General features: G+C 36.1%; 2 protein-coding genes across 2 annotated transcripts in view; both read right to left on the bottom strand.

Moving 5' to 3' along the window:
- Nucleotides 1-2,059, bottom strand: part of LOC118768443 (adhesion G-protein coupled receptor G2-like) — a 19,793-nt gene extending 17,734 nt beyond the window's left edge. The window contains exons 1-2 of the mRNA XM_036514948.1: nt 1,834-2,059; nt 408-566 (exon numbers count right to left, since the gene is read on the bottom strand). Coding sequence (XP_036370841.1) covers nt 408-518 — 111 coding nt within the window. The 5' untranslated portion in view covers nt 519-566; nt 1,834-2,059. The remainder of the gene's footprint in view (nt 1-407; nt 567-1,833) is intronic.
- On the bottom strand, nt 1,774-15,221 carry LOC118768402. The gene is made up of 6 exons (XM_036514785.1): nt 15,172-15,221; nt 11,350-11,501; nt 5,305-5,419; nt 4,676-4,833; nt 2,584-2,707; nt 1,774-2,005 (listed from the first exon to the last, which is right to left on the bottom strand). The coding sequence occupies exons 1-6, from the start codon at nt 15,219-15,221 to the stop codon at nt 1,774-1,776; spliced, it is 831 nt and encodes a 276-aa protein (XP_036370678.1).

Genomic DNA, 15,221 nt, shown 5'->3' with positions numbered 1-15,221 from the left:
CAAACAGTGATTTCCTTTATATCTGATCAACAGAAATCAACAAATGTTTAACATTTTGATTTTTATATTTGAACAAAGACTCTAAATTAACTCAGAATGTCCGGTGTATTGGTCATTCTGTAGCGCTTCAATCAAGCTGAAACATCGGTTTCTGATGATTCGTGGATGTTATTTCTGTGTTTTTAATATACTAACTTCCTTAAGAGTAGTCTGTCCGAAATAAAACTCAAAACAAATACCCTCCTGAGTTTCTATATGCGTAATAAATTGTTCACATACTCTCATATATAGATGTGTACATACACGCAAACATTGGCAGTTGTATTGTATTAGTATTGTTTCAAAATGTATCAATGAATTCAAACATTCTCTGGTCAACAAGAAATTTTTCCATTTTTGTTCCATACCCTATATAGCTTATCGTCCCGCATGGAGAAAAAAGTTATCTGTTTCACGGATGACCTTTCTTCGTCTTTCAGATGTTTTAATAAACTCCTTGGTAATGAAATAGATGCCATGATCTTCGCATCTGCTTCTTGTTGGTCGGGATTTGGTGAGTCGTATATCTGGTGGAGAAAAAGAAAGATAAATTGAAATCAATAAAGAATAAATAACACTACTACAGTTGCTACTGCTACTATTATTGTAACCTCTTCTTCCACAACCGCTACACGACTACAACATTGCAAGTAACATAATATCTAAAACTACCAGTATCATACACTGCCATTATCTCATACACAAGCAACCATTGGGGTTTCTACGTCGGTCAACTAATTATTGGTCTATTCAATAATTTTCTACATTCTGCCTCGATCGCTTTCTTGTCTTGGGATCGCAGTGACATGAAAACAGAAGCATATTGTACAAAACTCTCATTATCTCATTGTTTTCAACTAATGACATAATTTTCCACTAATTATTCCTGAAACGTTTTGTAACAAGCACACATAGATACAACCAAATACACACATATACTCCCTTAGCTACACAATTACACATGATGATGTATACAGCGGAAACATGCACAAACTTGTTATATTTTTCTGATGAAGCAAATGATCAGAAAAATAATGCGGCCACTTGCACGAATGTAAGTTCTAATTATTATGCTAGGGTTATTGATGATCTATTTAATCTGATTGATACATACATACATACATACATACATACATACATACATACATACATACATACGTACATACGTACATACATACATACATACATACATACAAACATACATACATACATACATACATACATACAAACATACATACATACATACATACATACATACATACATACATACATACATACATACATACATACATACATACATACATACGTACATACGTGCGTACATACATACATACATACATACATACATACATACATATACATACATACATACATACATACATACATACATACCGAAGGCGGGGGCTGAAAAGTTGAAAAATTTCTTGCCTTGGGCAAACGAAAATATAGAAGGATCAGTTAATTATGATTTTAATCAACATATTTCCCTCTCAGACTCATTGCAGAGGTTCTAGTTGTTTTAAGTCTTGTAAAAGAACGCGGAAGGTTGGCCTTCCAACCAGTCCTTTCACGATTCCCTTAAAGCCATGACTTTCAGCATCTCTTCGTATACAAAGATAGGTATATAGATAGATATATAGTTAGATAGAATTGTAAGCCGCATCAAATGAAATAAGTACAAAATCTACTTTATATGACAATAAAGTTAATTATGTTCCATTCTAATGTATGTTATCAACTTGGGTGTTTAGAACAAACGGTTAACAAGAGAGTAATCATGAGAACTTTTGGTACCCATGTTTTTGGTTCTGTTTCATTGGTTCCATAGGAAACGCCATAGAAAAGACCATCGAATGTATCATTTTTCACTTTGGCAACACCAATACCAAGATTAGAATAGATAGCTGTGACTTGCTGCTCCTCCAGTGGAATCTTTTCTGGGATTTCTTGTATAAGATGCAGCAATCTGTGAGGAAATCAAGAAAACGACTTTCAATTAACAATGTGTTTCGAATACGTAATTAGCTTTAGGTGTAATTACACTAATTATTTCGCTTAACAAATTTTTGCATGCTACTCTTGCTTCTAATACTTCTGTTGTTGTTGTTAGCGTTGATGCAACAACTTTTAATTTATGCCGCTCCAAATATGACCGCTGCAGCTATTGCTATCTTCTTCTTCTTCTTCTTCTTCTTCTTTTCTTCTTCTTCTTCTTCTCTTCTTCTTCTTCTTCTTCTTCTTCTTCTTTTCTTCTTCTTCTTCTTCTTTTTCATCTTCTTCTTATTTGCTGTGCTGCTGCTGTGTGTACTACTACTACTATACTACTACTACTACTACTATATATACTACTACTACTACTACTACTACTACTACTACTACTACTATCATCAAAAGTGATTTGAATATTACCTGTTTCACTTCTATTCTCTTGTTCAGCTCCAGCCAAACCTCCTCTGGTATGTTAATCAAATTGTTTATGGACCGAAGTGTATTATTCGCAGACACTTTCGGTATCAATGACACCATTTTCTCATGAATGCCTACAGCCAAGTCAACATCAACTTCTTTGAAAATATATTGATTTCTTTGATATATTTAACATCTCTTCCGAAATATTGTCGAAGTTTGCTGGAAAATTTAACATGAAATTTAAATAAATTACAGTCGCCTTGAGTTGAAGTATTAGAAGAAACTTAAGTGTTACTTAACAATTAATGAATCACCAGAATTTAACTAACAACTCCGACTCTAAATAGCACAAAGATTGCTGAATGCGTTCAGTTTATCAGTTGTATATTTAAGGGTTATACATCGTTAGTGTCTCCTTCTTTGTAACATTAACTGGAATAGTGGGGGAGTTATGGAACCTTTAATTGTTGAGTAACACAGATACTTGATGGTGGTGGTAGTGAGGGCTGTACGTACATTAGGGTGAAGCGAATAATGCAACTTTCGAAATTGGTAACCAAGAACCGATATTTCGTTGCGGATTAGGGTTAACAAAAGGCGTATCACGATCTGTGCGGTTTAAATATGTTTTTCAGGCTGCGCAACGTCATTGAAAGTTTTGAAAATTGCTATTTTTGGTCGAATTTTTGATTTCATGGATTATAAGTTGTAACGAACACATACTTCTACATGGCGCAATGCAAAACAGTAAATATAGTATCCTTAACAATTTGCATACCAAGTTTCAATAAAATTGACTGATATCTTGAGGTTCCGAATTGAATATAAAGAGAACGGGTGTGTGAACTTCACTCCAGTACCACTGCAAAGGTCGTTGCGTGTGGTCGTACGTCGTACGTGTGTGAATTTGTCTGCTTTGTGCCTTGACTTTAGGCCATTGCATCAAAATCAATAATCGTATTAAATTTAGTGTTGTTTATATTTAGTGATGCCTCATAAATCAATAACGCATCATGATGTTGAAATTTTAAGCGTGTTGCGGAGCCAAAAGATATAACAGACAGAGCTTGAGATTTTAACAAACTTGTTTTTCAAACAGTTTCGCAAAAGAAAATCAATTCGTAACATCGAAGGTGAAAAATAAAATGAAGAATGGCAAATGTGTTATAAACTGTTTTTTTGCTCATTATTAAACATTTCAAGTGAGCGGCGGAGCTTGAAGATGTAAATTTTAGAACTTTAGAATTTAACAGAATGGTTTTTAAAGGATTTCGCAATAAAAAAATATATTCTTAAAAACATATTCCGAAAATCTGTGTAAAAAGTTTTTTTTGCTCCACCCTAATGGCAACCAATGAAATTCGACTTCAGCGGAATTTGAACTCAGAGCGTAAAGACGGCTGAAATACCTATTTCCTTACTACCCACAAGGGGCTAAACACAGAGAGGACAAACAAGGACAGACAAACGGACTAAGGCGATTATATCGAACCCAGTGCGTAAATGGTTCTTATTTAATCGACCCCGAAAGGATGGAAGGCAAAGTCGACCTCGGCGGAATTTGAACTCAGAACGTAGCGGCGGACGAAATACCACAAATCATTTCGCCCGGCGTGCTAACGTTTCTGCCAGCTCGCCGCCTTACTTAAAAATTGATAAATTTTCAGGAAGGTCTAATGAGAAATTGAAATCATCCCATCACTAAATGCATATGAAAATCTATTCAATTTGACAGTGCCATAATAACATTTGAGAGAAGTAAATTGCTTATATTCTATGACAAATAGGCATGTAGGGTGCGTCATTGAAGATTTAAATGTTTTATAACGTAATGCATTCGAAGGGGTATGTACCAGTAATATCCCTGTTGTTTTCCTGCTTCTCTATCTACTCAGCCTCTCTCAAGAAGGTTAACGAAAAAGTAGTTTTAATGATATAATAATAAACCCAACCCGCCTAAGTAATAAATTATTTCATAACATTTCCGTAATGGTTTGCCGTTGGACGAGATGAATACATTGCTGGAGAAGTCGAAAGGGAGAATACGGCGCATTACATTTTGGTAGATAATTTTAATTACGAATGAACACACACACACACACACACACACACACACACACACACACATGGTGATCGTAATGGAACAGATATACAAAGGCATACACACAGATACCTCTTCTACTACTTCTGCTATTGTAAATGTCCTTCGAAACTATTGCTCACTCACCTGTATCGATACTTATTACGATGTCCTTCAGTCGTTGAGTGATCCAATCTGTATTGTTACATTGTGACATGTCTGGGTCTTTCCAGATACCAGTAAACGGTGAACACTTTACTGCCGTCATATATTGACTTGATGCCATTTCTGAGTCTCTGGGAGAACTGAAAAAATAAATGTGAAATTTTGTCAGAAGAATTTCAGTTTCTTCTTATTTTATCGATCCCAAAAGAATGAAAGGCAAAATCGACTCCGGTAGCATTTGAACTAAGAACGTAAAGTCGGAAGAAATGTCGCTAATCATTTTGTCCGGCGCGTTAACGATTCTGCCAGCTCGCCACCATAAAGCTTTATCTAATATTGGCTTCAAATTTTGGCACAAGGCCAGCAAATTCAGGGGAAGAGATAAGTCGTTTACACGAAACCCAGTGCTCAATTGGTATTTATTTCATCGACCCGAAAAAATTAAAGGCAAAGTCGACCTTGGTCGAATTTGAACTCAAAACATAAAAAACGTTTAATCTATCGTGTTAATCTATAAAGCTGTTATTTGCTCTACCAAGTAACATTCTCTAACAATAGGATGGCGCTGAAAACTTCAAAATTTGAGTTGAAATAAATGAATACAAACGAACCAGTATCTTGTGGCTACATTTCCAAGACATGGGATCTCTGCAGTAGTTCCTATTTTTGTCATTGGCCAAGAGAAGGTTTGATTGTTATTTGATGTTGTGCTTTCATCACAAAATACTGAAAAGAAACAAAACATGGATATGGGAGAAGTCAGTAGTAGTAGTAGTAGTAGTAGTAGTAGTAGTAGTAGTAGTAGTAGTAGTGATGGTGGTGATTGTGGTGCTGGTGATGTTGTTAGTGCTGGTGATAGTGGTGGTGCGGGTGATGGTGATTATTATTATTATTATTATTATTATTATTATTATTACTACTAGTAGTAGTAGTAGTAGCAGTAGTAGTAGTAATAGTAGTAGTAGTAGTAGTAGTAGTAGTAGTAGTAGTAGTAGTAGTAGTAGTAGTAGTAGAGTAGCAGCAGCAGCAGTAGTAGTTGCTATTGTAAATAGTTTGGACATGCTGGCTGATTTGAGGACAATGATTCATGAAGTGTTGCAAACATATACGGAGAGCGATATACTCATACGCTATGAAAAATCTTCAAATTATGTTAGAACATTTTCGAATTGTTAGTCTCCTCGGGGAAGCAAATATTTGCTTCCATACTGAGATATGTACAAAGTATGGATGTGTATAGCAGTGACATACAAGCAGTCATTGAAAACGATAGAGTCTGAGTAAAAAAGGATTAGCCGAGTTTGATTTCCTGGAGAAGAAATTCTTCATCTGGAGAAAATTTGAGGTCATCTATCTTGAGAATGTAACTGAGAATCAAAAGTCTTGGTCAATATCACCAGAAATAACAATTAGCAAAGACTTTTATATTTATATATGACCCATGATACTGATACAGACACGCATCGCAACTCACAATTCAAACGTCAACATATTACCCCTCTATTACCTTCCTTTTCACCAGAATATAAAGAATCATTTGGAAAGCTCGAAAGACCATAAAAACTTCTGACAACTGCTGGCCGAAATGTTGGGAATAGAAGTTAAATCTCCTAAATTCATATATATATATATATATATATATAATATATATATATATATATATATATATATATATATATACATACATACATATATATATACATACATACATATATATATATATATTTATACATACATATATATATATATATATTATATATATATATATATATATTGATTGATTGATTGATTGATTCTAGTTTCAGCTCACGAGTTGTGTCCATGCTGGGGCACCGTCATTTGGTGTTGCTACATGGTTTTATTTCACGAATGCTTTTTAGCAACTGCCATTTGGTTCATGAGAGAGTTCGATGCAGCTGCCCTCATCTGCACCTCCTGCCGTGAAGTTGGTTCATTTGGGATACCTGACAAGAAGAGATCCAGTTTCATTTTAAAGACATCTGCATCCACCCCATGCAGGTCTCTCAGGTTCTTCAGGAGGATATTGAAGAGCTGTGGGCCTCGGAAGCCCAGGCTATCACAGTATCTTGTCCTACATCTTGATGGCAAATTTGGAGTCCTTGGCACCACGCAGTGGCGCCCAGTTCTGGCATTTGTGTAACTCTCCATGCCAAAGTTTGGGACAAGTCCTTCCAGGATCTTCCAGATGTATATTATGGCATATCTTTCTCGCCTACACTCCAGGGAATAGAGTTTTAATCTCTTGAGTCTTTCCCAGTAGCTTATATTCTGCACAGAGGCTATCTTCTTCGTGTAGCTACGTTGGATCGCCTCAAGTTCTGTGATCAACTTGACACTGGATGGTGACCATAGCTGAGAGCAATAGTCAAAGTGGCTTAGGACAAATGTCCTCCAGAGGACCATCATGGTTTCTTGTTCTCTTGTTCTAAAGGTTCTGAGAATCCATCCGGCCAGTCGTCTAAATTTCATTGCCAATTTAGCAACATGTACACGAAAGGTTGCGTCATCACTCATGTAAATACCCAGGTCACGCACTGATTATGCCTCTGGGATTGCAATTCATCCGGGTCCAGTGTATTCATTGGGTATTGCATTTAGGTTTGCATGCTGATAGCATAAAGCTTGAAACTTTTCATCATTGAACTGCATGCTATTCTTTTCAGTCCACTTGTATATTTTGTCCAGCTCACATTGCAGGCGTTTAGTGTCCTCAGGGTTCTGTATTGCCTGTGAAACGTTTGTATCATCTGCATAACTTGTGATCGTGGCTCTCTGCGTGGCTGAAGGCATGTCTGAGAGGGCCATTATGAACAGTAGTGGTCCCAAAACAGTGCCCTGCGGAACACCGCTCACTATTTGCGTGTTAATGGAAGTGGCTCCATTGGCTACTACCACCTGACTTCTATCTTTCAGAAAGTCATGAAGCCATTCTCCCAGTTTTCCAACTATGCTAAGATCACGCAGTTTGTGACATATCATTCCATGATCGACTTTATCAAAGGCCTTTGCAAAGTCGAGATATATCACTTCCACATTTAAGTGGTTGAGCAGTGGTTTCAGCACCAAGTCATAGTGTTGTAGGAGCTGAGTTAAGCAGCTTCTTCCTGGTCGGAAACCATGTTGGGTGTCAGGCAGCAAGTCATTTTCTTCAAGGAAGGTGATCAGTTTCCTTCTGACTATTCGTTCCATGACCTTGCTGGTGTGTGAGGTCAGAGAGATAGGTCTGTAGTTCTTGGCCTCCGCTCTGCTACCTCCTTTATGAATAGGGCATATTTTACCTTCCTTCAGTTATTTTGGAAGTTTGCCAGCTGCAAGGAAGCTCTGAAAGAGGAACTGCAGTGGTCTTGCTAGGACTCTCTTACATACTTTTAGGAGGATTGCCGGGAATCCATCGGGGCCAGTAGCTGAGTCTGTTTTCATTTCATCTATAGCCTTTATTATATCGTCTTCCTTTATATCGAAGTAATCTATCGTCGCTGCCTCTGATTTTATATCTGCAGTGGTAAAAAAGTCAGTTGGATTGGTGATTTGGAGATGCCCAAGGGGTGGAGTGAAAACACTCTTGAATTGCTCATTCAGTATTTCACTTACCCTCATTGGTTTTCCTGTGAGTGTGCCATCCTTTTCAATGAGTGGTCCTATTCTACAGTGCACCGTAGCTGTTTCTTTGGCATACCTCTAGAAAGCTCTGGGGTTAGATTTTATGTTGTCTATAGCCCAGGCTTCTTTGTCTGATCTTTCCTTTTCATGGGAGAGTTGCAGACATTTTTCAATTTCCAACAGTTTTATTTTCAGGCGGGACTTTTCACTGCTTTCAATTTGTTTGTTTAGGCGATTTGAAATTTTTGTACGCCGTCTCATTAAAATTTTCCTCTCTCTGGGGATTTTGTTCTTGTGTACAGTGGCCTTTCTCTCTGGGACACATTTGTAGCATATGGCTTGCATTACAGACATGAATTGTTGAAGTTTCACGTCGATGTCTGGCGAGGAGAGACATTTAGGCCAATTTTGTTTGAGGATCTCTTTCTCAATTTGTTTCCAGTTTGCCTTATGGAAGTTCAAGCTGGAAAGATTCTGAGGGTTTCTTGTAGGCTGCATGTCCATGCTTTCCTTTGGCCCGTACATGGTCAGCTCTACCATGTTGTGATCCGAGAGTAGTGTCGGTGTCACTTTCACATTATGGATGAGATCCATATTATTTGTGAAGCAGAGATCCAGTGTGTTACCTGCCCTGGTTGGTTGGAGTATTACTTGCTCCATGTACAGGGTGTTGATGAGGTATATATAAAGGCTTATCTGTGTGGTAAGAAGCTTGCTTCCCAACAACATGGTTCCAGGTTCAGTCGGACAGCGTGGCACCTCGCTCGGGCAAGTGTCTTCTAATATATCCTCGGGTCCACCAAAGCCTTGTGAGTGTATTTAGTAGATGGAAACTGAAAGAAGCCCGTCGTATACACACACACTCACAAACATATATGTTTGTGTGCCTGTGTTTGTCAACTACCATTGCTTTACGACCGATGTTGGTGTGTTTACATAACCTTAACTTACAGGCTCGATAGAATAAGTACTAGGTTTACAAAGAATAAATCCTGGAGTCGATTTGTTCGACTAAATTTGGTGCTGCAGTATGACCGTAGTCAGATGACTGAAACAAGTAAAAGTATATATATATATATGCATATATACATACGTATATGTACATACTTACATTATACGTATATATATATATATATATATGCATATGTGGGCACAGGACGTCACAAAACGTAAACAATAAAAAATACGAAGTACAAGTACATGTATATATATGTATGTATGTATGTATGTATGTATGTATATTATATACATATATTATTTATATTATTATATAATTGAACGCCATGCATCCTCTTCCAAGTAAGTTTTATCATAATAATTCTGATGCACACTCTATTCTATCCTTTTACGTTTTCGTTTTTCTCTATTCCTTTCTCTTATTCTTTTACCTGCTCTTCTGCCACTATTCTATTTTATTACTCTTTCATTTTCACCTCTTCCTTTCTCTTATTCTTCTACCTCCCGCTCTCCCCTCCTATTTTAATCATTTATCCTATCTCCAATTCTTTTCTTCTCCACTTCACAGTTCGCTGCCTGTCACTCTCTCTCCCTCACTCTCCCAACGTGACCATCGGCCATCTCACTTCTCTTAAGTTGTGTTTCTTTCTCTCTGTTGTAACTGGACCAAGAAGAAGAAGACGTATTCTTGTCTGTCTCCTGTCCAAGCTTGTTTTCACGCGTTCGCCACCACAGCCTCGTTGAGGCTTAGCACTTCCTGTTTGTTTTCACTGTCCGGTTTTTGTCACCAATTTTGACCCTCCGCCAAATCCTAAATTTTATTTAATTTTGCTTTGCGGGAGCAACTGTTTTATCGAAGGCGTATCTTGTGAAATGCTCGAAATACGGAAGTAGAAAAACAGCCGTTTAAAGAGAGTAATAATGTAATAAATTTTGAAGATGTATGATTGTCGATTCTTCTTTACAATATCGTGATGATATATGTATACAAGTATGTATGATTATGCATGCACAGACACATACACACACATACATACCCACACACACATATACAGAGTGTCTCCAAAGAATGTATACACACATTGAATGATTGTGAAGTCAGACGGATTTTTTTTTCTTTATGAACGCTTGTTTTGAAACCTATGATCATTCTGTTTCAATTCCTGTTGATATCGCAAAGCAATCGTGTCTCAAGCATCAAGGATCCTCGTAGTAGATATGACCAAAGCCTCGATCATCTTCCAGTGGCTTGGATTATCCATTATCGCAGCAGTTAAAACTGTCAACTGGAAGTCACTACTTGTCCGCTGAAGCAAAATTGGAAATAGCGTATACCTATACACACGTTCATATGTACGTACGTTCAAATACAGGCACATACGTACATATACACACATATATATATAAACATAAAATATATATAATACACTCACATGCACACACATACATAGGCGCAGGCGTAGCTGTGTGGTAAGAAGTTTGGTTCCCTATCACATGGTCTCGGGTCCATGTGAGTGGATTTGGTAGAGAGAACATGAAAGAAGACCATCGTATATGATAATATCTTTTATGCTGGGCATACATAAACTTAAGATTGATTTGGTGGTGGTAAAAGAAAGGAAAGGGAGCCGAGTGAGAAAAAATATATCACTGCTCGGCAATGGGATGTGATTTGTTTCTCTTCTATGTTTGTTGGACGTGTCAGTTGTGATTGTGTATCTATCGTTCCTAGTTCGAAAATGAACGTGACCACATAACACAAAATAAATTTGAGCTCAGGAAAATTATTTGCAGCACTAAATAATTTTCCTGTTCGAGTAAATGAAAGCGCACGATTTGTGTGAATTTTTCAATCCAGTGGAGCTTGCACCTTCTACTTCTATACATAAGTAGAATACATTTTTGCCCTCGAGGTAATTGGTATAATTAAAAAGAAAATGTAAATAAATAGATCTGTATGATTGTGTGTGTGTGTGTGTCCTGTGGTATCATCTACTGATGATGACGATGACGGTAATGGTGATGATAAAGCTAATTATGTTGGTAGTGGTGATAAAAATAAGAGACACAATACTTACTTTCATCAAACAACTCTGTGTGCCGAACTCCGAAGCTACGCAAAGTTTGGGATGTGCTTAAAACTTGGGAGATATTGCGCAACAGTTGTTTTTTAGATGTCTTGCTATATGGCTTGGAGTAAATTGAAAATATCGTCCGGTTTCTGTCCAAACTGAAATAAGAATAAATACACGTATATATATATATAGATAGATAGATAGATAGATAGATAGATAGATAGATTGATAGACAGACAGATAGAATAAATAAATAAATAAATATAATTAGTTTAAACAGTCAGCAGAATTTTCCTAAGTTATGGCAATCTAACTGGTTTTTAAAATAATTTTGTCCTAATTACAGGACCTAAATTGCACCATTATATAAATCTGACCATTGACTGAAAAACTTCCATTTACTGATTATGGATAACAATGTATCAACACTGATGCGTGTCGACCACAGTTTCTTCACTTTAGTAAGGCTGTTTAATTCTGCTACTTATATAAAATAAGATTAAAATTTCATAGTAAACACGTAAACATGGCTAGTCATACGCTCACATGTGCGCTCGTGGACCCACGTGCGTACTTATACGTACACATCTTCACTCGCATTTTTCGCAAAATATATACGCATATATATACAAACTCATACACACACACATGCGTACCGTAAAGGTTCATACATACGTCTATATACGCACAAGAAAAACCATGGATAAAGGTAACAGAAAAAAACATAAGGAAGTATACAAAGCATAAAAACCACGTTCATATACGGACATGCCCCTATGCACTCATACACACACACGCCCATATATGTACATACCCGCACATGTTTATATACGCATCACACACACACGCATATACGAAAAATGAATATACATATGCCCCCGCCCCCCAAAAAACTAAAAAAATGGAAAAATACTAAGTAAAAACGTCTATATATATATGCATTCTTATGCCCGCACACATGCACACATCTAAAACTGCCCACTCATACATATTCACACACGTGTACAAATGAATCTATATACACGTCTATATAGGCACAGGAAAAAATGCAGGATAGAAAAGTACAGAAAAAATTATTATGTGTGAAAGATATAAAATATATGAAATAATAAAAGGTATAATGAGATAAAAAAACTTTCTGGGACATAATATGGAAAGCAAGTTCTATCTGTTTTCTTTAGGGGACCAAAAACGTAACAAAAATTTTGTCACATTTGGGCATGATCCGAAAAGTTCTGCCCCTGAGTTTAGACATGTAGTAGAGTCTAAGCTGCTTTTCCAGATAAGCCATCTCTCCATGTCACATAGACCGCACTTTCCGCTGCCGTTGGTGTAGGGCTTACATTTGGCCAAAATCTTCCAATGGATGTTATAATCGACACCTTTATCATTTAAAGACCAAATATGATTAGATAATTTTGTCGCTTTTCTTTTGTTCCAGTGCCTAAAACTCAGGGTGTGGTACTTGAACCTGGTCTTGAAATTACTCTCTGTAAGGCCCACGTATTTCTTCGTCGAAACGGTGTCTTTAGTGGTTATAGAGTCCACGGTAGCTTCATAGATGATGGTCTCAGACATGCAAGCTCCATTTAGCGGGCACAATTTTTTTATTCCTGCATGAACAGCTGTTTTCCTGTGGTTTTTGTGTGTTATGTGTGATTATATTTTTAAAATTGGTAGTTGAACTAAAACTAATTTTTAAATTGTGTTTATTGAAGAGTTTCCTATAAGTATGGTTAACTGGAAAATATCTATCTATCAGTGTTAAGAAATATTTACCTATACTGAATGTCACCTCGGGTGAGTAAGGGGGCGTAAACCAGATGATCTTCCTATTTCTATTTCTCCTCTTCTTTACTGTTGGGTTAGTAACAGGTGTATATTTTATTTTTTCCCTAAAACCACTATCTTTTAAAGCCTTATTATAAACTGGGGCAACGCTATTAAAAATGTCCTTATCGGAGGAGAGGCTAGAAATTCTCTTACTATTATTTTAAACTAAATTTTTGAATACTATAGGGGGATGGCATGAACTTACATTAATATAGCTAAGTCTATCATTGGGCTTCATATAAGGCGTCTAAATATTCTTATTTAGATCTAAGGAAACGTCTAGGAAATTGACAACCGTCAGGTTAGTATTTATAGTTATACTAAGTCCGGAGTATTTCATTAATTGGATAATATCCTTCCTAAAACGATCCTGTGCTGCTCCATTTGTATTAGCGGTTAAAGCGAGGGCATCATCTTTGTAGATGGCGAAATATACGTCAGGAAATGTCTTACCTAAAGTATCTAGGAGAAAAAATCCAATAAGATCGCAAATGCCTGCTCCATCATATGACCCCATGCTCACATCGAAAGCACCCTCTGTGTCGGTATTTTTGACCCACTTTGCGTTCTCACTGAAAAGTAAAGTCTTTCTAGCATGGAAGATTATGTCCTTATCATTTGTACTGATTTCTATGAAATCGCTAGCGAAGACGAGGGCTTTATCTAGCAGTTCTTTAGAGATAGAGGCATAAAAATCAACAATATCGAATTGTGTAAACCTCGCTTTTTTCTTATTCTTAATAGCTTTAAACCAGTCTACGACTTCTATACTATTGGACCATTGTACCAGCATAGTAGCGGTCTTAATTTTCGCATTTATTTTATCTAAAATCTCTTTACTAATAATCCCAAGTTCTGACTCAGCTGGGTTGATAAGCCTACATTTAGGGTTGGAAAGGAAGTTATCTTTGTGGTCTTTAATTGTAATAAAGGCCTCTTTTGGGGGAAGGACTTCTATTTTTTTAACCTAATTTAAGTTTAGCGGCGATAACGCTAGCTTCTTTATTAATTTCATTATATGTCTGTGGTCTAGCCTTAGTGTAATTATTAATGATGCTGTTGTGTAAGAGTTGTGAATATTTGCTGTTATCTACCAGGTATAAGTTCTTGGTTTTATCCGAAAAAAGAGCTTTTTTCTTGGAGCTTTTCATGTGTTTTATATCTGTTTTCAATTTATGTTGGAAATTGTTAAAAGACTTAAGAAATTTTATTTTATTCATAAGTTTCAGTAGGTCCGCTTCGAAATCTGCCAAGCCTTTAATCTTGGGAAGGAAAGTTTTAGATTTTATACGATAGAAAGTATTTTCCATGGTGTCCACTTATGTATTAAAAAAGAAAGCTTTCCATCTCAACCGATGTTAGGCGATAATCCCCCAAAAAGCCGTATTAGCTCTTAGTGAAGAAAGCGTCGTCCGGATGGTAATTTATTGGTAAAAACGGTAAGATAACAAAAGAAAGAAAGAGACCTCAATATTATGTAAATAGAGGAATTTATCTATCTATCTATCTATCTATCTATCTATCTATCTATCTATCTATCTATCTATCTATCTATCTATCTATGTATATATTTGCACAACAAATATTTAAACGTACTATATATATATATATATATATATATATATATATATATATATTTATATATATATATATATATATATATATATATATATATATATATAGTTTTAAAGATATTTAACTTTGAGAAAGATGGGTTTTTTTGCAACGCAAGACTTGCTTAGCATAATGTTATAGCGTTGTATATATATACAGTTCTCTCTGTATTTTTATGTTTTTGTTTGCTCCTTTATAATAATATACTGATAAAACACTTAAACATTTAATTGAAAGTTTGAATTTGTATATTGTGCGTCACAAGTACAACATTCTTTATTATTGTGATATTTAAAACGTACGATAAAAACAGGACTGGAATGTTTGGAAAAAAATAAATAAACAAATTTGAATAAAAGTGATAAAAATTTTGCTTACCCACTATATTCAATTGTGATTGTTCCCGTCGTGGTTAACTCACGTTCCAT

The sequence above is a fragment of the Octopus sinensis genome, linkage group LG29 (genome assembly GCF_006345805.1).
Source record: "Octopus sinensis linkage group LG29, ASM634580v1, whole genome shotgun sequence".
In the NCBI taxonomy this organism is placed as follows: Eukaryota; Metazoa; Mollusca; class Cephalopoda; order Octopoda; family Octopodidae; genus Octopus; species Octopus sinensis.
This window is presented reverse-complemented; position numbering and strand designations above follow the sequence as displayed.

Excerpts from the sequence above, each read along its gene's own strand:
- LOC118768402 (XM_036514785.1), bottom strand. The coding sequence starts at position 15,221 with ATGGAACGTGAGTTAACCACGACGGGAACAATCACAATTGAATATAGT. Across the intron at positions 11,502-15,171 it reads ATCACAATTGAATATAGTGG|TTTGGACAGAAACCGGACGA; the intron begins GTAAGCAAAATT and ends TTCTTATTTCAG. Across the intron at positions 5,420-11,349 it reads CACAGAGTTGTTTGATGAAA|TATTTTGTGATGAAAGCACA; the intron begins GTAAGTATTGTG and ends GTTTCTTTTCAG.